This window comes from Stenella coeruleoalba, assembly GCF_951394435.1.
Source record: "Stenella coeruleoalba genome assembly, chromosome: 6".
NCBI classification, from domain to species: Eukaryota; Metazoa; Chordata; class Mammalia; order Artiodactyla; family Delphinidae; genus Stenella; species Stenella coeruleoalba.
This window is the reverse complement of record NC_137151.1, coordinates 58,836,194-58,855,698: the sequence shown is the minus strand read 5'-3', so window position 1 is coordinate 58,855,698 and position 19,505 is coordinate 58,836,194. Positions and strand designations below refer to the sequence as shown.

Sequence of the window (19,505 nt, the reverse complement as noted above, 5' to 3'; positions counted from 1 at the left end):
GGGAAGACAGACCACCAAGGAAATGTGTGCTTGAAGGATACGGACAGTTCCCTCACCCAGCTTCACAAAACAACCTACAAAGCACCACACGGGTCCTTCTGCTCTGTCTCTGTCTCCACCCACTGCCTTCCAAACTCCAGCCCCACTGGTCTCCTTCCTGGTGTTTTGTGCAGACCAAGCTTATTTCTGCTTCAGGACCTCAAATGTGGATTTCTCACGTTTTCATTTGGCTGTGTCCTTGCCCATCGAGGTCTCAGCCCAGGTGTCAGCACTTTAGAGAGAACTTCTCTAGCTTTAATGGTCACTGGATTTACTGTTGCTTCTTCCACAGGCAGAGACTTCCAACCACAATATCTAATTTTGTTTGCTTAACAGCACTTATAACCAACTTATAACTTGATAGCACTATAAAGCATGTTTATTTAGATATGTGCTTGGTACTTAGTTCTCCCACTCAAATATAAGCTCTCTATAAGGAGTGACCCTATCTGTCATTTCACCTCTCTGCACCCAGGGCCTTGATAGACTTTGGAATAAGGTAGAAGAAGCTGATAAACATTTGCTGAATGTATTCCCACATTTTGCCAATAGGAAGGCCTATGAAACTAGAATCCTTATGTGTGATTTCACAGTGGAAACAGATCTCACCCTTTCTGGAAATGAGTATGTAATAGAAACTTGCCTTTTCCCCTTCAAAGCGAAGAGAAAGAAGGAAATCTCTGAGCAGCAGGTGATCCACAGTCAAGAGAATGGGGTTAGGGAGGACATGAATCTTAGCCAGAGGTCTAAGAAGTTGGTCTTTGGGACTTCTCTGGTGGCGCAGTGGTTAAGAATCCACCTGCCAATGTAGGGGATACGGGTTCAAGCCCTGGTCTGAGAAGATCCCACATGCCGTGGAGCAACTAAGCCTGTGCGCCACAACTACTGAGCCTGCACTCTAGAGCCTGCGAACCACAACTGCTGAAGCCCATGTGCCTAGAGCCCGTGCTCTGCAACAACAGAAGCCACCGCAATGAGAAGCCCACGCACCACAACAAAGAGTAGCCCCCGCTGCCTGCAACTAGAGAAAGCTCACGCACAGCAATGAAGACTCAACGCAGCCAAAAATAAATAAATAAATTTATTTTTTAAAAAAAGTAGTAAAAAAAAAAGTAATCTCTGAGAATGTACCTTAAAAAAAAAAAAAAGAAGTTGGTCTTTGGAACAAAAAATAATTTGGGTTAGGAAATAGAAACCAGCCTACTGCACGGACATACCCCTGATTCTCACTGCCCCTAGATGATTTCGCGGACTGGGTAAGTTCAGCACAAAATGTTGAGACTGAAAAAAGTCAGATAAGTCTCTGGAATGCTATTGATTATTTTAGTATCTTTCATTTTTTTTAAGTATTTTTAAAAATATATTTCACTTAATTAATATATTTCAAGTACTAGAGGTTTCTTTCACATTGTAAAACAAGGATACTCATGCTTTACACTATTTCTATCTCCTGATCAGATAGATCATAAGTTCAAACCCTGAACGTTTGATTGGTTGGTTTTTTTAAATTCAGATTGTAAACTTGGAGTTATCAAAAATAAGCCAGTGAAATATATCTTCCAAAAGTTGTACAGTTAAGATCATATTTTTCTAGGTGACCATTCAAAATGGGTGAATTGAACTTTCCAGGATCCAACTGATACAGCTGAGTGTGGCCTTGTGTATCTTACAATTCAACAACACAATTAAAAAATGGGTAAAGAACATGAATAAACATTTTCCCAAAGAAGTTATACAAATGACCAACAAGCACATGAAAAGATGTTCAACATCCTTAGTCATCAGAAAAAGTGTAGATCAAAACCACAATGAAGTACCACTTTACACCTACAAAGATGGTTATTGAAAAGAAAAGAAAAGAAAAGAAAAGAAAGGAAAAGAAAAGGAAAGAAAAGAAAAGTATTGCCAAAGATATGGATAAATTGGAGGCCTCATATACTGCTGGCAGGAATGTAAAATGGTTCAGCTGCTGTGGAAAACAGTTTAGTAGCTCTTCTAAAAGTTAAACATAGAATTACTATACAACCCAGCAATTCACTTCTAGTTGTAACCTGAAAGAACTGAAAACAGGTTCTCAAACAAATACATGTATAGGCATGTATGTTCATAGCAGCACTGATTCACAATAGTCAAAAGGGTGGAAACAGCACAAACGTCCATCAGTGGGTGAATGGATGAACAAATTGTGGTATATACACATAAAGAATATTATTCAGCCATAAAAAGAAGTACTGATAGATGCTACAATGTGACAGATGCTCGAAAACAAGCTAAGTGAAAGAAGCCCAGACACAAAAGGCTACTGTATGATTCCATTTATTTGAAATATCCAGAATAAGTCCACAAAACAGAATACAGATTGGTAGCTTCCTGAGGATGAGAAGAAACTGCTTAATGGAGAAGGCATATTTTCTTTTGCAGTGATTGAAATGTTTTGGTACTAGATGGAGTTGGTGGTTACACAACATTGTGAATGTACTAAATACCACTGAATTGTTCACTTTAAACAGTTTGGTTTTGTTATGTGAATTTAATCGTAATAATTTTTTTAAAAATCTAGTTTTAAAAACTCTATTTGTAAATATTTTTAGCATAAGTAATCTATGATAATTACGGCACCCTTCTAGAATCAGTAGACTCAAGTTTTTAATCTAAAAGAAAGGTATATTTGAGGAAATTAGGCTCTTGGGTGCTTTATAAATATTTATTTTGATCCATCCTCATTGCCAATAAAAGGAATATTTTTATTCTCAATTAAAGAAAAAATTAAAATTTGTTATACTTATTTAACCAGTTGTCATTCACACCATCACACCTCTGGATGTGGACAGAAAAACCCATAGAATTCACCCCCTGAGTCATACCTGACACCTCATGAGCATTCATAACAGACTTTTCAAATACCAGATATTCGCTTGTCTGCCTCTTAAATTCTGTTCTTCCAACTTCCTGCTCAACCGCACTCAGTATAGCAGTTCTTCCAAAATGACTCTTTCCAATACCCAACCTCAGGCTGCCTCCTTTTTTGCTCCTTGCATTCTGTTTTCACATCAATCTAGAGAAAACTATAAGAACAAACTCTCTGCCAAGACCTGTCTTATTCCCTTACTCTGCTCTCAATCCTATGTTCTTTCAATGTTCCAGCTTCTTCATCAGAAAGTGAAATCTGTAGCTGTTGGAAAGGGTGAAAAGTCAATTGGATGACATCTCCCAAACTCATGGATCTGATTCTTCAAAAATGGAATCTCCACAGTCACTTTAGAAAGCACTCTGGTAGTCTCTTGATAAGTTAAACATAACCCATCAATTCTACTTCTAGAATTCTTCTTTAGAATTCTTCTAGAATTCTACTTTACCTAAGGGAATTTAAAGCATAGTCCAGACAATTATTTAGAGCAGCATTATTCACAGTAGCTCAAAAGTGGAAACAAACCAAGTGTTCATCAATTGATGAATAGTTAAACAAAAATGTTATGTATACATATAATGGAATATTATGCAATCATAAAACGCAGTGATGTACTGATTCATGCTACAACATTGATGAACTTTGAAAATATTATGCTAAGTAAAAGAAGTTACACACATGTATTGAGCAATTCCATTTATATGATATGTGCGCAGAATAGGCAAATATACAGAGAAAGTACTTCAGTGGTTGTCAAGAGCTGTGAAAGGGGCAGTGGGGAATAACTGCTAATGGTACAGGGTTTCTTTTGAGAGTAATGAAAAGGTTCTGGAAGTAGACAGGTGATGGTTATACAACATTGTTAATAAACCAAAAATCATACACTTTTAAAAGCTAAACTATAAAATACCTGGAATTGCCAATTGTTTATTTTTTAGTCCTCTTGCTATCTTAGCCATCTGGTGGCTGTGCATGGATTCAGGCAGAAGTCAAGGCAGATTCTGAGGAGGTTAGGAGATTCTGCCGGGATTCCCACCACTGCTTTGTAGAGCCTTCCTCTAGAAAGGCAGTAGGATCTGGATTCAGATCCAGATGCGGCTTTAAGCAACTTGGTTACCTGCTCTAAGCCCTTGCTTCGTTATTTGTAAAATGGAGGAAAAAATATTTAACTCACTGTATATTATGAGGATGAAACAATCATATATTCAGAGAGTTTTGCTTTTAGTAGGCAATGATAAATGGTAACTATCTCAATTATCTTAGAGCACTTGCTCCTCAAATATTTTCTACATTGGTTGCCTATAACTAAGCCAATATATGAATCACAGATGAAAATGTAAAAAAGCAATCACCTAATCAGGTGGTTGGTATAACGTGCTACCCACTGAAATGAATGGCTTTACGCTTTCATCCATGTGCTAAGTCAAACGTTGCCCTGAAATTATAATTTATACTCGATTGTTTTCATTAATGTCAACTGTCCTAAATGATACATTTATGTAGGACAACTGTCCAGAAAAACATTAGATGCAAATTGCTGCTTAATAAATCAAAGCCAAATTTAAGATATTCAGTGAGTTGCCTTTTTTGCTATGCATTATGCCTAGTGTTGAGAGGAAGCAGTGGAGAAAAAGGTCTAATATCCAGACTTTGACTTCTAGAGTTCGCTGATCAGTGTTTATGGAGGATTATGGGGCTGACCATGCACTAGATTTATGAGAAAGAAAGGGAGAATCTACCTTTCTTCAGCATTAGACAGGGCTCACAGTTAATACTCTGGTGTGCTCTATGAGGATAAAAAGATTTTTATTAAAATGGAAGTGAAAAATCAGTCTTTACTTCCTCTGACAGCGTTCCAACAAAGAAACAATTTACTTTTCGGTCAGAAGGAGTCAGGATTAGAACTCACTACTGAGGCCATAGAACTGTTTCTGAGTTCAGAAATAAATTATTTGGGTAATTTATTACAAAATGAAATTGTAGAGATTAATTCTCTATGTTTGAAGAATAAAATAGTCAACCAATGGATTGTTTTAAATTAGATAAAATTCTACTTAAAAATACGATAATAGCCTAGAGGGCTTTATAAATTAGACTTCGGTCTATGATTATATCATTTCAATATCACCAAAAAACTGGGCATATCTTTGCAATACCTCTGATAAAATATGATGTGGTAGCACCAGCCCTGAGCAAGCTTCAGGCAGAGGGCAAGCCTGATTATAAGACATCATGAATAAAAAAAAGTGTTCATAACTCCATTTTGCATTTTCAACATTTTTTAGGATACAGATTTCAAATTTTAAATATTCTAATGGCTGAGGTTACTTCTTTTTACAGAAGCCTTTGAGAAATTGCAATGTTTTAATTGTTCACATTAAAGACTCTTAGAAGCTTGAGGGAAAAAAAGTCTTTCCAGATGAGCAAGAGGTTGGATAAATGTAATGACATATGGTTTGTTTTTTATAGTCACAATATGCAAAAAATAGAAGCATAACACACGTATTCAATGATATATATGTATTTATACATATAAATATATATTCTGATTATAAATTATGAGATACGATTATTTTGTATCAATGTGATTTTGTTTTCTTTCTCTTTCTTGTTCCCTTTATGAATAAAAATAACAACTGAAACTTAGAACAATTTTAAACATCTCATTATACCAGGGATCTAGCAAGAGATAAAATCAACATATGCAAAGCCATGATGCCGCACGGTCCCCTCCTCAGACTTGTGAGCTGCGCTGTCTACAGGGTCTCAGAGCCTCAGGGTGGGAAAACTGTCCGCTGATCTTATTACGGAATTTCCCCTCACCCAGCAGGCTTCTTTGGAATCATTCCAGATGAAAGGGTCATGACCTGTTTCTTAAATATCTCTCAGTAAAAATCTATCTCACATCCTCTGGCAAACTCAGAACTCGCCTTGGAAGTTCTTCTTTTATTGCTTCTGGACCCCTGCGTTCATCAAGACACTCAGGAGATGTGAAAGGCATCTGATCATTACGTTTTATGTACTTGAGTTTTACAGTTTCAAAGGGTTTCGATAAATCACTTGCTACTTTTTTTCTTCCAAGTTAAAAAAAAAAAACAAACCTGAGTTAATGTAAACTTTTCTCTCGCATGCTATAGACAATTTTTTTGGGGTGGGGAGGGGTGATCTTTTGCAGGCTCGTGGGTTATTTTCAGAAGACCCTTGTTATGGAGAAGAGGAATAGCATACATATTGAGAGGATTACCTCCAAGAAACCAAAATGGACCTCAAACTCATCGGGAAAGTGTTAGTGGTCACTATTAAGTCTTACGTGAGGGCGGAGGCGTACCCTAGGGACAGGCCTTGAAAATGATGGAGAAGGAGCTGTGATCACTATTCCAATACCTCTGAATGGTGGTTCTCACACCCTGCCTTCTTGAAGTTGTTTTTCCATTACCCAGGCCTGACCCTGTGCTACCAATTTACCTCCAAGCTTTGTGCCCCCATGTGTCTCTGAACTTCATTTACCTTATCTAGCTCATCCTTGGTAACTGAAGGGTCAAACTCTTTAGCTTCCAGAGTAACTGATTAATTGGTGCTAATGGCCCACCCACACATTAATTTTATTATAGCTTTAATTTAACTTTTTAGTTTGGAAAATTTCAAACGTGTCTAAAGTAAGTAGAATCACATAATAAAACCTCATGGTAATAACTCATCAGTCAATTTCAACGATTATCAATATTCTGCCATGCTTCTCCATACCACTTTTAATTTTACTATTTTTTTCTTTTAGTTAAAATTTACATAAATTGAAATCACAAATCTTAGCTGCACTATTTTGACAACTGGACACGCCTTGGTAAAACACACCCCTTTCACGATATGGAATATTTCCATCTCCCCAGAAAGTTACCCCCAGACTATACTCCTATTCCAAGAGACAGCCACAGTTCTGCGTTTTATTTAACCTTAGTTTTGCTTCTGCAACTTCTATGAATGGATTCATACTGTATGCAGTTTTTTGTTTGTTTGTTTTGCGGTACGCGGGCCTCTCACCGCTGTGGCCTCTCCCGTTGCGGAGCACAGGCTCCGGACGCGCAGGCTCAGCGGCCATGGCTCACGGGCCCAGCCGCTCCGCGGCATGTGGGATCCTCCCGGACTGGGGCAGGAACCTGTGTCCCCTGCATCGGCAGGCGAACTCTCAACCACTGCGCCACCAGGGAAGCCCCTGTATGCAGTTTTTTGTGTCCACCTTCTTTCACTCAGCATCATATCTGTGAAATTCATCCATATTGCTGCCAGTATCTGTTATTGTTCAGTAGGATTCCATTATATGAATTCCATACCACAATTTGTCTATTTTTTCTTTTGTTGATGGATAGCTTGATTCTTCCCAGTTTTTAACTGTTGTGAATATTTTTATACATGTCTTTTCATGGATATACGTTTTCATTTCTTTTGGGTAAAACACCTAGAAGTGGAATTACTAGGTCAAAGTGTAGCTGTACAGTTAGCTTTAAAGCTTAAACTTTCATCCCTTTTTAAATTGCATTTTTAAGCATTTTGAATAAATAATTAAATAAAATGGTAAAAAATTCCAGACGGCATAACAAATATATATTAAGAAGTATTCTTTGTACTCTGTTCCTGTCTAGCCCACTGCTCCACACTGCCTCCTACGTAAGCACTTTTATTAATCTCTTGTGCATTCTTCCAATTTTTTTAAACACAGTGATGAGTAAATAAACATACATTTGTCCCCTTCCCTCTTCTAACACAAAAGGTAACCTACTATATAGCCATAATACACCTTCTTATTTTCACCTAACAACATATTTTAGAGACTTTCCATATTGGTGAATAAATAGGTTCCTCATTCTTTTTATAAAAACTGCTCTATCCATGGCCCCTCGGATTGGTTCCAACCTGTTACTACTATACATAGGCTGCAATGAAGAAACTTTTACCTACATCATTACATATATATGTAGGAATATAGATGGGATAAATGTCCAGAATGGTGCTTTAGCCTTACTAGGCCAAGGGTGATAGGTATTTGTAATTTTGTTAATGTTGCCAAATTGTGCCCCAAACGTGCTGTGACATGCTGTAATCCCGTCAGCAATGCATGAGCGTTCCCCTCAACCATAGTCTTGCTACCAGAGTGCACTGTGAACCTGGATCTTTGCCATTCTCAAGCATTTCAACTCAAGTTTCCTGAACAGCTGAGGAAAATAAACGTGCAAAACCCCGGCACCCTATGATTTTGTGTGGTGAGGTCCTTAGCAGAATCTGCTACTTAATTTGTGCGGCCAAGTAAAAAACAAAAATGTGGAGTCCCTGTTCAAAACTTATTAAGAATTTCAAGATGGTGAGAGTAGAACATTAAGGCAAGCATGCGGCCCTGTAAAGAAAGTAAGAGAGCTTTGAGGAGGAACTTATTTTACCTTAAAATGTGATGTACGTTGTTGCACTCCACTCCATATAATAGTCATGTTTTAAATTACCCTTATCAAGTCAAACTGACCTTTCAGGAAGGCATATCATAGCTATCACGTGGCCATACCTCAGGTGCCACTACACAGCCTGATGGGAGAACTCTAGATGACTTCTCCCAGAACTTCCCTGCTCCCAGACAAGCTTTTTTTTTTTTTTTTTACATCTTTATTGGAGTATAATTGCTTTACAATGGTGTGTCATCTTCTGCTTTATAACAAAGTGAATCAGTTATACATATACATATGTTCCCATATCTCTTCCCTAGTTATATAAATGCAGGGCCACCACTTTCGCTGCCTCACGTCTAAATAACTGAATAACTGTGATGATGGGAACTGAAGGCCAAGTGGATGTTGACGTTGGGACAGTCATTGCAAGAAGATCCACTAGTCCAAGTTGTACTTGTTGTTTGTCTTGATTTCTGATGATACAATGTCTGTTAGGGAGCCTGATTTCCCCTTCCAAGGGAGGAGAGCAGTGCCTTATTCAGTGGCACTCTTAGTGTTTCTGCACTCTCAGAACGCTTATCATTAATGGTATTGGGGAACCCCAAGAATCAGTGTTGTTGGGCTGGAGATGACGCTAGAGGAAATTTCCTGAAAAATCTCGAGATAGTCACTTCTGAAATAATAGAAAGCAAGTGGAGTGGAGGGAAAAAAAGAAGTTTTTTCGTGATATATTGGGAGAGGGCATTTACTGAGATGCCAGGTGCCATGTTAATGCCCTTATATACGTCATTGCAGAGCCCTCTTCTTCAGGCTGCTCCCACAAACAAGTAGCATCTGCAAAGGAAAGAGAGACTGACAGAGCCAGAGAAAGAGAGGAAGAAACATCTACTCAAATAGGCAGAGGGAAAAAAATAGAACTGAATGCCGAACAATTTAATAAAAATATATCCAATATACTCATGAGGATTGAGGCCAGAGAGAAGAACAATTTGATCATATAGTAAACTTACCCACACTCTCAAATCATTACAGCATGTGTTAAGTGTTAATCCAGACAGCCCTGAGGTGTGCCACAGTTCTCTGCTCTTTCACCCCCTCTGCTGGTGAAAGCCATCCTCAGGTCGAAACACGAGCAAGCACCGGGAGAAGGTGAGGAAAATGAGATATGTATTTTACACAGTTGTGCTTCTCAAACTTTAATATGCATATGAATTGCCTGGGAATCTTGGTAAAATGCAAATTACTTACTAAGTCTGGGCTTGGGCCTGAGAGTCTGCATTTCTGGCAAACTCCCAAGTGGTGTTGGTCCTTGGACCACACTTTGATTAGCAAGGCTAACATTAATGATATACCGTCAGTAATCACCAGCACAAACACTTCTTCCTGAGGTCCCCCAGCTTCACAGAGAACTGATCTCTATGGCCTTTAAATAGCTCTACATCCAACAGTGGGTCCAATCCACAAAGTGAACAATTTAAATTCATTGGGACTGTTTCTACAGTTATCTCAATGATTTACTTCTGTACCAGTTTCACCATGCAGTCGATTATATTAGAATATTGGAATCTAGTTAACACATGTTGCAATGATTTGGTCAAATGAAAACAAATTTTTATTTTAGAAGAGTCATTTAACCAACACTCTCATTTCCAAACAGGAAGCTGAGGCGTAAAGAGAGTATGTGACTTGACGGAGGCCACACAGCTTGTTTATAGCAGCCAAACTATAAAATCTAATTACACCAACACTGTCCTCATGCTGTCTGTCCAGATCATTTCCCTTTTTTCTCTTTCTCTAAGGTGACCAGACTCATATCTGCTAAATCCCATAGGTCACTGAAGTCCTAAGTGGCAGGTCACAAAGCTCAGTAAATATGACAGTATACATAGTAACTCATTCTTTTGTAAATTAGTGTCCAACTCTCTTATCAGCAGAGTTAGCCTTTAAATATCCATTAGAAGGAAAAAGAAATACTAGACCCTGTCTTATTAGCATCACCTATCTTGGGTGTTTAATCCTCACTTTGCTCTACCCTTTCTTCCTGAATCCCATTTTTAACAACAGGACACATTAGGTCTTAATTGATATTCTTTAAACTTCCCCACCCAAATAATACAGTAAGAAATACAGTAATTAATACAAATTAATTTTGTATAGTGCAGATGAGAAGATTCTTAATAAGTATGTTTTGAGTGAGTGATTTATTATTTGGGTAGATGAAAGGATGAATAGATTATTATACTAAGATAAATTAATCGTAACTAAATAGCAAAGAGGGGCTTATCAGACCCTCGAATAAGGCTATGCTCAAAGTGGGTTGGCCACGGACTATGTAATTTCACGTTCTTTTGTCTGCAGCATAAAAATTCACTTTAGAGTACTTAAGTGATTTTCATGCCTGACCAAGAGTGAAAGGTGAATCTCCAAGCTGCCCTTTCCATCATTCTCAGCAAAAAAAAAAAAGACAAGAGTAAATAAAAAGTTTCCTGGTCTCTGACTTCCCACCCAATATAAACGTAGAATGCAGGCGAGCAAAGTGAGTGAGCGAGTGAAATTGTTTGTAACAAAAACCCATTATTCACAGATGAAAAATTTATATTGTCAGCGTAATATCTGTGAGGCTAAACAACACTGGAGAGGATATAAAAGCAGTGCGCTTTGGTGCAGAACTACAGAGCTCAGGACACTGCACACCAGAGTCCCAAAAAGAGGGCTCTCTTTCTCTCTACCTGCTCTGTTCCACCTCCTGGTGTCAGAAGGTAAGATTAATACTGACAGATTGTAAGACTGAAAATCCTGTTTGGGGTACAGTTTTCATAAGGGGGCAAAGTATTATGAATTATAGTGCTGTTTTTTCATCTTATACTTTATTACTATAATACACAGGGCAGAGTTGAGATGAAAAAATGATATAAAATGCATTTACATAAACTTCAACATACTGTAGCCGCAAAGTGAGTTGAAGAAATAATTCAATGCAAAGATACAAAATGAAAGAGAAACAAAGTGCAAAGATACAAAATAGAAAGAAAAGCAAAGATTCAAATCAATGCACTTACTACAAGATTTAACTGTTATGAGAACTGCATTTTAAAAATGAGGGGTAACATTTTGAAAAACAAATATTTTTCTTTGGATTTGATAAATGTGTATACTATTGTGAACAGAAGGAGCCTTTTAAATTCAGCAGAAATGTGTCCATTAGAGAGGTTATAACAGCAATGGCTCCTTACCAATGAAAACGTATGGTTTTCCAAAAGCGCAGAATCAACATCATCATTCAAATATTCAAATAAGGCTGATAAGGCTATCAAAAACTCAAAGTCCATGAAATCAGCTCTTTGTAAATAAGACATAGCATATTTTGTGCAGAGAACAAATATCATCGATTACTGGGAATTCTGTGGATGGAGCTGAGTGAACGCATAGATTAATAATTACTTACTATGTATTGAGGACCAATAGTAATAAATAAAATATCTAAAATGTTTACATGTCAAAATGAAATTATAGTAAATACCATTAGAAAAAAAAATCAGATGTCCTAAAGTACCTACTTAAGCTCTTAAGGATAAAGAACACTTTTATGAAGATCCTCAATGGGTAAATGATTACGTGGTATGGTTTCTTTTCCACACATACTAATTAACACCTGTGAGAGGAAATGATCTAGCCAGTTTTAAAAGCATTTGGCCTAAAGCACCAATATATTTAGGGATATACTGTATGTCACCTTGTCTAGGTCAAAGATTAATCTTTCTAAAAGACTTTCTATTCAGGAAATACTATTGGTACCATATCTCCTTTTAAATTTGAGTGGAAATGTAAGGTTCTTGTAAAACTGCAGATTCTTTCTGTAGGCTGACTAAAGCAGGGGTGGGAAGTAATTGGAAAGTCTTCTCTTATTGAATAAGATTTTGATACCAAAATAACGCAAATATTTGCTTTCTCAAGTCGTGGTATTCAAACAACCTTATTCTTACATTTTTCACAGTTCTGTTGACTTTTACACAATGAATAAATACAATTTTAAAAATCAGTTACTTCTTTCAGTAGAGCTCATTCTGCTGCCTGGAGAGGACTTCGAACATTCTCTTCTGTATGGTTGTTTCTTCTACCAGCTCTCTCAGGGGCAGAAAACCACCTGCTCCGTATCTGCCTCCAGAGGACGTCATAGAAGATACTGTAAAACCGTTAGGGACATTGTGTGGAAGGAATTACAGTTCTCAATTGACTTTCCAACAATGACTCTTTAGTAATCCTAAAGAGAGATGCTTGCTTTAATTTTTAAGTTTCTGAAAGCATAAATTTATCATTAAAAATTATAATCAGAAGACCCTGCCTATATATTTGGCAAGGTTTCCAAAGTTTGCCAACCAGATAAACTGAAGCACAGCAAAATGCCATATTAGTAATTGAATGTTGATGAATGAAGAAGGATGAATATGTAATGCCTATTGTGTGGCTTTGTCTAACTGACCTCTTAATCTAAAAAGAGTTAATATTTCAAAGGAAAGAAAATATCACGCAGGTATTACAGTCTCCATGTTTTAGTGCCAAAGACCGATAGTAAGTGTGGCTAAGATGTTAAAGAAAAGACTGATAGTTTAAAATGATAATATTTATAAAATACTTATTTCAAACCAAATGCCATTTGCTCAAAATACTCATTCAAATATTTTATGGATAAGCATGATCAAACTTGGATTGAAATCCCCACTTCTCAAAGTAAACACGATCAGTTGAAAGTAGCAGAGGGAAGTTCATGACAAACACTGGACTTGAGGTTTTCATTCAGAAAATAGGGGTGCTTGTCCTGTGGGAACATTCCGGCCACATTCATGTTGGTCCCACCCCGCCCATCCACACTGCATCATGATGTCCTTGGCATCCCATGGCTTCATGAGGCATCTGCTTGTGATGCGAGGTATTCTACAACCTGGTCTAGGGTGTCACTAGCAGTGAATGACACGTCCTGGACTCAGTCCAATTATAAAACAACCAGGGGACTTCCAAGACTTCAGAAGCAAGCATTAATTTTCTTTTGACAGTGATCTCTTAGTTTCTTAGTTGTGATTGTTCAAGTTGCCAGAAGCATTAGTTCTTGTTGCAAATTGCTTGTCTTTAAAATGATTTTTTTTTCCTTTAATTTAGAACAGGTCAAAGCACCCTAAAATACCTCAAATCTGTTGGCCGCTTTATAATTACAAAGTCTAGACCAAGTTACACTATTTAAAATATAAATGAATAATACATCTGAACCGACAGCTGGTATGCCAAGTTGTAGCCTGAGGCTGCTTTAAGATGGTTGAAATGCAGTATAATGTAAATGCTTGGAAGTGAAGGACTATTAATTGAAAGCCAGACTGATAGTGAAGAGGGTGGCATTACGGATAAGGCGCCATTCAGGCTAACCATATGTAGCATATCATCTACAGTGGGTATTTTCAATGTTTATCGTGGACATTTTTAATTTCAATTCTGGAAATGAGCCTTCTAATCATTAACAGAAGTGTCCTACACTAATGAAAAAGCTTCAGAGTGCTACACATCTTTTGTATTCTTTTTAGCCACCCAAAAAAAATAAAAAAGAACTGCAGGAAAAATATAATCTAATATTTGAAATTACTCAAAATATAATCAGAATAAAATTGATGACTAGCTTTTCGTTCTATTTATAATATTTACTTAGTCAAAATTGAACTAATTTAGTCTGACCGGTTTAAATATGGTTGAGGGTCTCTATCTTTCCCTTGACTCTGTGTTCCAACAGGCAGCAAAAATGAAAAGCATTTACTTTGTGGCTGGATTGCTTGTAATGCTGGTCCAAGGCAGCTGGCAACGTTCCCTTCAGGACACAGAGGAGAAATCCAGGTATTAAATCGTTAGACTTGAACTAATATAGCACTATGGTTAGAATACAGCCTGAGATAACTGTGATTAGTAAATAGGTCTCCGTAATTTGGAGTAAATACTCTGCACAATTTTCAAATGTGTAAAGTATCATTGTGATAAAGGCTTTTCTAGAGTACAGATCAGAGTATGTCGTTACATAACCGAAGAGGTGGGCAATGTTGAAAAATATGTTACATGGGAAATTATAGCTCTTTGAAATCTTCAGCTAATACTCCCCGTTCATTCATTACTCACACTGCAGAGTAGGTCATTTTAATTATTCACACCAACTTTTCCTCTTTTACTCTTTTCTAAAAAATAACACTGTTTCTTACTAATTGTAAAAGTCATACGTGCTCATTATAAAAATATGCATGTACTGTATATAAATATATCCCGATCAGTTACAGCTTTGTATTATGTTCTGTCTCTTAGCATTGTATTGTTAGCTTATTTTTATTATATCATTACAAATATCTATTAAGTGTATGGTATTTAATGGCTACATACTATTCCACCTCATAAATATACAATATTTATTTAGCTACTCCTGCTCTATTGAATACGTAAGGGTTCTTCAAATTTTCCCACAAAGAATGCTGCAAATAACATTTCTCCCTACATTTCTTACTGTTTTTCTGAGGATTTATTTCTAGTATTTATTTCTAGTAAAATAATCATGTCAAAGGATCTGAATGAGTTTAAATGTTTTATCTTGCCAACTTGCTTTCCAGAAAAGTCATACACATGCACACTCCCATCAGCATTATAGAAATACTCCTCTCATAATATCCTCCTCGGTATTTAATCCTTGCTAATTTGATAGGTAAAAATAGTATCTCATTTCTATTTTTGAGTTTTAATCATATTGAATATTTCCCCACATAGCCGTGCCAACCAACTGTTGATTACTGGCATGTGGATTATCCACTACACAGTTTCAAATTAGCAAGTGGGCTTTTTCTTGCCTTTCTTCGAATTTTTAATTGTCTTTCCTTCACCATTAGCTACCACATAGCCAGGTAATGGAGCTACTTTTTTATATTAATATATGCGAAACAGAATTCGGAACATAAATCTGCTGCCCCCCGAAAAACGGTTTGGTATTCTTCACTCTTTTAAAATATTCAAGGCGTTGCTCTCTTCTGGCATTATTAACATAATTACGAGTAGATGAAATTGTTAAAAAAAGATTTATTTAATCCTATTTCAGAAAAAAGAAGCCAGTTGTAAAATCAATTGCTAGAATTCCAAATCGGAGTGTATTCAACTCTGGTAAGACCATGGGATTCCCATGGCAAATTAAGGTTTTTCTGAACTGCCAACTGAAATACTCAAGGAACCTGCCTTCCAACTTCATGTGGTTCTGTATTTTGGAGAGAAGCTACTTCTCAAGTGAAGCTACTCTTGAGGAGAGATTTAATCGCACCAGTCACTCTTCTTCACAGATCATTCCCAGCTCCCCAGACCGACCCGCTCAATGACCCAGATCAGATGAGTGAAGACAAGCGCCACTCGCAGGGCACGTTCACCAGTGACTACAGCAAGTATCTGGACTCCAGGCGCGCCCAGGATTTTGTGCAGTGGTTGATGAACACCAAGAGGAATAAGTAAGAGTCTGAACCTGATCAGAAATTTGCACACAAATGTATTACTTAAATATGTCTAAAATTCCTCCTGACTTTCTTAAGTTATTGTGCCTATCAAATAGTGCCCATAAGCTCTTTCAATTTTGATGATTTTCAAGGTTGGTGATGCTATCCTTCATAATGTGCCTCTGAATGTCCCACCCCTCATCCCTCCAAAACTCTTACCCGCCCTCCAATGGGACATAGAATTTAAATTTTCCCAACTGTGGTCTTAGCAATGTTCACTTCATGCCCATTTTCCTTTAAAATTGAAAGCTGACTTTTGTGGACCTGCAAGATTAGAAATCTAATCCTGACCAAAAGATAAGAGCAAATTCAACATTCCCTTGTAGGATTCAAACTCATGACTATGATCACAAAGTATCCTCTAGCCAAGTTAGTCATGGTAAGGAATGGAAACAGATGCAGTCTTTTTCTTGTAGAATACAATCCAAGATAAACATTTAAAATTACAGTCTAGCTGCACAGCATAAAGAGAGAAGAAGGTATATAAGAACACAAGCCTATCGCAAGGCATACATTTTAATGCTGGATTTCCTTTGACAGTTTCGGGGGTTTTTTTTGTTTATTTTTTGCTGCATCCAGGGTACTGGACGAAATCAGCTGCAAGAGTTTCACAGGGATGGTGGAATTTCACAATTACTTTGGAGGGTGACCCACAAGGGGAAGGGAGTTATACACACAAAGTAGCTGAAGGAATCTAAAAATCAGGAAAAGGGAATAAATTTGTCCAGATAGAATGCAGAAGGGGGACAGAGTGAGACGAGCCAGCAAGAAGAATAAAAAAGAGCTGTTGACCAAAAATCCTTAAACTGGAGAGTACAGGAAAGATGGTAGTCATGGTCAGAGAAGACACTGCGAGAAGTCCTCGTTAAGGATTACAAATGAAGCCACTGGTGAAATGGGAGAAATCACATATTTGAAAAAATGCAAACAACTATGTTCATTTCTAGAAAGAGAATGCCATGACTTGGTAAACTAATGTAAAACAATCCTAGCTCCCAGGCAGTTTCTGTTGTATTTAAGATGAAACCTTCCAGGGCTAATATATGATGGAGCAACTGACCGTCTATCTGGTCAACCACCTCCACAGAGCACAGTACACATTTGAGGGTGATACGGGGTCATCTTCTTAGCTTTCCTCACTGCTAGCCCATCACACATTTCCTTTAATCCAATATCATGTGGTCTTTTGATGACATTTTGAGATGCACCTTTGCTTTCCCTTGATTCAGTTAACTAACTCTGACCCCATATGTACTAATGACAAGCTGCTGCTTTGTTTGCAGGTAGCATAGCACAGTGGGTAGCCCCCATACATTGAGATGGAAGAAAATGCTGCTTTAATAGTCAATGGCACAGATAAGCAGGTGAAAATGGGTCACTAGGTGGAGTGAGGGAGCTTAGCTCCCCATAATTTTTATTAGCCCTCCATCAACCTTCACTTCAGATAATTAATGTAGCTTCCAGACAAGTCCTCTACCCACCCTCATCTCTCAAAACCACACAGAATCCCGAACCCAAAGCTGCCACTGCTTGCTTATAGGTGAGAATCATATTTCTAAAGAGACAGATCTTCAATTTAACTTTCACATTTCTTTCAGGAATAACATTGCCAAACGTCACGATGAATTTGAGAGACATGCTGAAGGGACCTTTACCAGTGATGTAAGTTCTTATCTGGAAGGCCAAGCCGCCAAGGAATTCATTGCTTGGCTGGTGAAAGGCCGAGGAAGGCGAGAGTAAGTCTGTACATTCTTATTCAACTTTTCTTTTTTTTTTTTGCTTGATGTGAAAAACTCAGAATACGGTTATCTATATATGGATCTGCCTTACAGAAGCCATTAGTATAGTCTGACAGAGGAAAGAAATAACTCTTGTTGGTGGGAGACAATTTACAAAAGTCTCATCTGTTTTATCTCTGTTAGCAAGTATTAATAGAGTCAAACAGGTGACTTTTTATCCCCCATTATAGTTGTATTATAATTAGGGTATTAATTTGCCAATCCAGGACACTTTTGAGAATAAACAGAGTGCTTTTGATAACTACACCAGGAAAATAAGCTTAAACTAGGACTGTCCAGGAAAACTAGGGATAAAGGAAAAGAAGAAATAATGCAGAAAACTTAGTTTCACTTTAAATATTTACATAATTTATGTGTTAGTAAGTAATGTGTTAGTAAGTATTGAGGTAAAAATGTGATAAAGACTGAAAGGAATTAAACTTAAGACGCTTAATGAAATGACATTCAAAATACAGATATGTGGCAACACCCATATATTTAACAACGTGCCCATTTTTTAGGGACTGTCATAAAGATAACCATTAAATTATCACAGCTGAAAATACGCCCAAGAACTTTAGGTACTTTCTTGGATCTTACCACAACCAGTCAGACCCCTGAACCATCCTGTTTTCTTGTGACCATTTTGATTGACATTTGAATTATGAGAAGCAGGAAATTCATGTTCCACTCTATTTTTATTTTTAGTGAGACTTTAAAGAGCTCTCGAGGCAAAAGGGAACTAGTATTGTTGCTGATTTTTAAAACATTAACAATCAAATTTACAAAATCAGTGGGAAAATAGTCACTTACACTTGACGCTATTTTATAGTGTTTTAAAGGCATACCAAAAATTCTGCTAAATAAATCAATCGAAGAGAAAATCTGATATAGACTAAGGTTTAATCCCTTAATACTGCACTTGGCAAGGCTGTTTTGATAATCACTAGTTTTATAGGCTAGAATATATTTTTATGAATTATAAACAAATTAATAGTCTCAATAATAACTTCTGTGTTGGCAATACACTAAAATCTTTGAAGCAGCTGGAATATGGAAAAGGCCTTAGTTTCAGGTCCCAGCTCTGCGCTATTCTACCTAATCCCTTTCTGATATGCAAGTTTCTATGAGGCTTTTCGTCATAGGCCCTCTGTAAATAGAAACATATGGTTTTCTCAGCGATGCTTACACATGTTACCAGTGATAGGCAACCAATAAGCATTTATTTGAAACGTTTAACCAAGTACTGATTTTACCTCTCTTTTTCTCAGTTTCCCAGAAGAAGTCACCATTGTTGAAGAACTCCGCCGCAGACACGCCGATGGCTCTTTCTCTGATGAGATGAACACAGTTCTCGATAATCTTGCCACTCGAGACTTTATAAACTGGTTGCTTCAGACAAAAATTACTGACAGGTGATTTATTTTAGTTTATTCTGAAAACCATCAACACTTTCATAAATATTATCATACTGCTACAGGTTGTTTCTATGTGGGGAGAGAGTCTTTACTCTCTTGATATATAATCAAAATTATAATCATTCAAGAGTACATTATTATGTTTGTTTTCTGTCATTACAATTTTATCCATTCACTCATTTATTCCAAACACATTTCCTGAGTGTCAATAAGGGACAAGGCATTCGGAACACATTGCAAATTGCTGTGTATGTTGAAATTTTAGCACAAAGTAAAATGCCAGTATATATGGTATTAAATACTTAATGTAATAAGCATAGCAGTAAAAATTTAAATGCCAAAAGTAACCACTTATCTTGGTAGGTTGTAATTGCCTTTTTTAT

General features: G+C 37.1%; 1 protein-coding gene across 1 annotated transcript; it reads left to right on the top strand.

The window, feature by feature from the left end:
- Positions 1–14,158: 14,158 nt before the first annotated feature.
- On the top strand, positions 14,159–19,123 carry GCG (glucagon; the record flags this gene model as incomplete). The annotated part of the gene is made up of 4 exons (XM_079924674.1): positions 14,159–14,250; positions 15,720–15,881; positions 17,525–17,662; positions 18,976–19,123. The coding sequence occupies 4 exons, from the start codon at positions 14,159–14,161 to the stop codon at positions 19,121–19,123; spliced, it is 540 nt and encodes a 179-aa protein (XP_079780800.1).
- Positions 19,124–19,505: the final 382 nt, after the last annotated feature.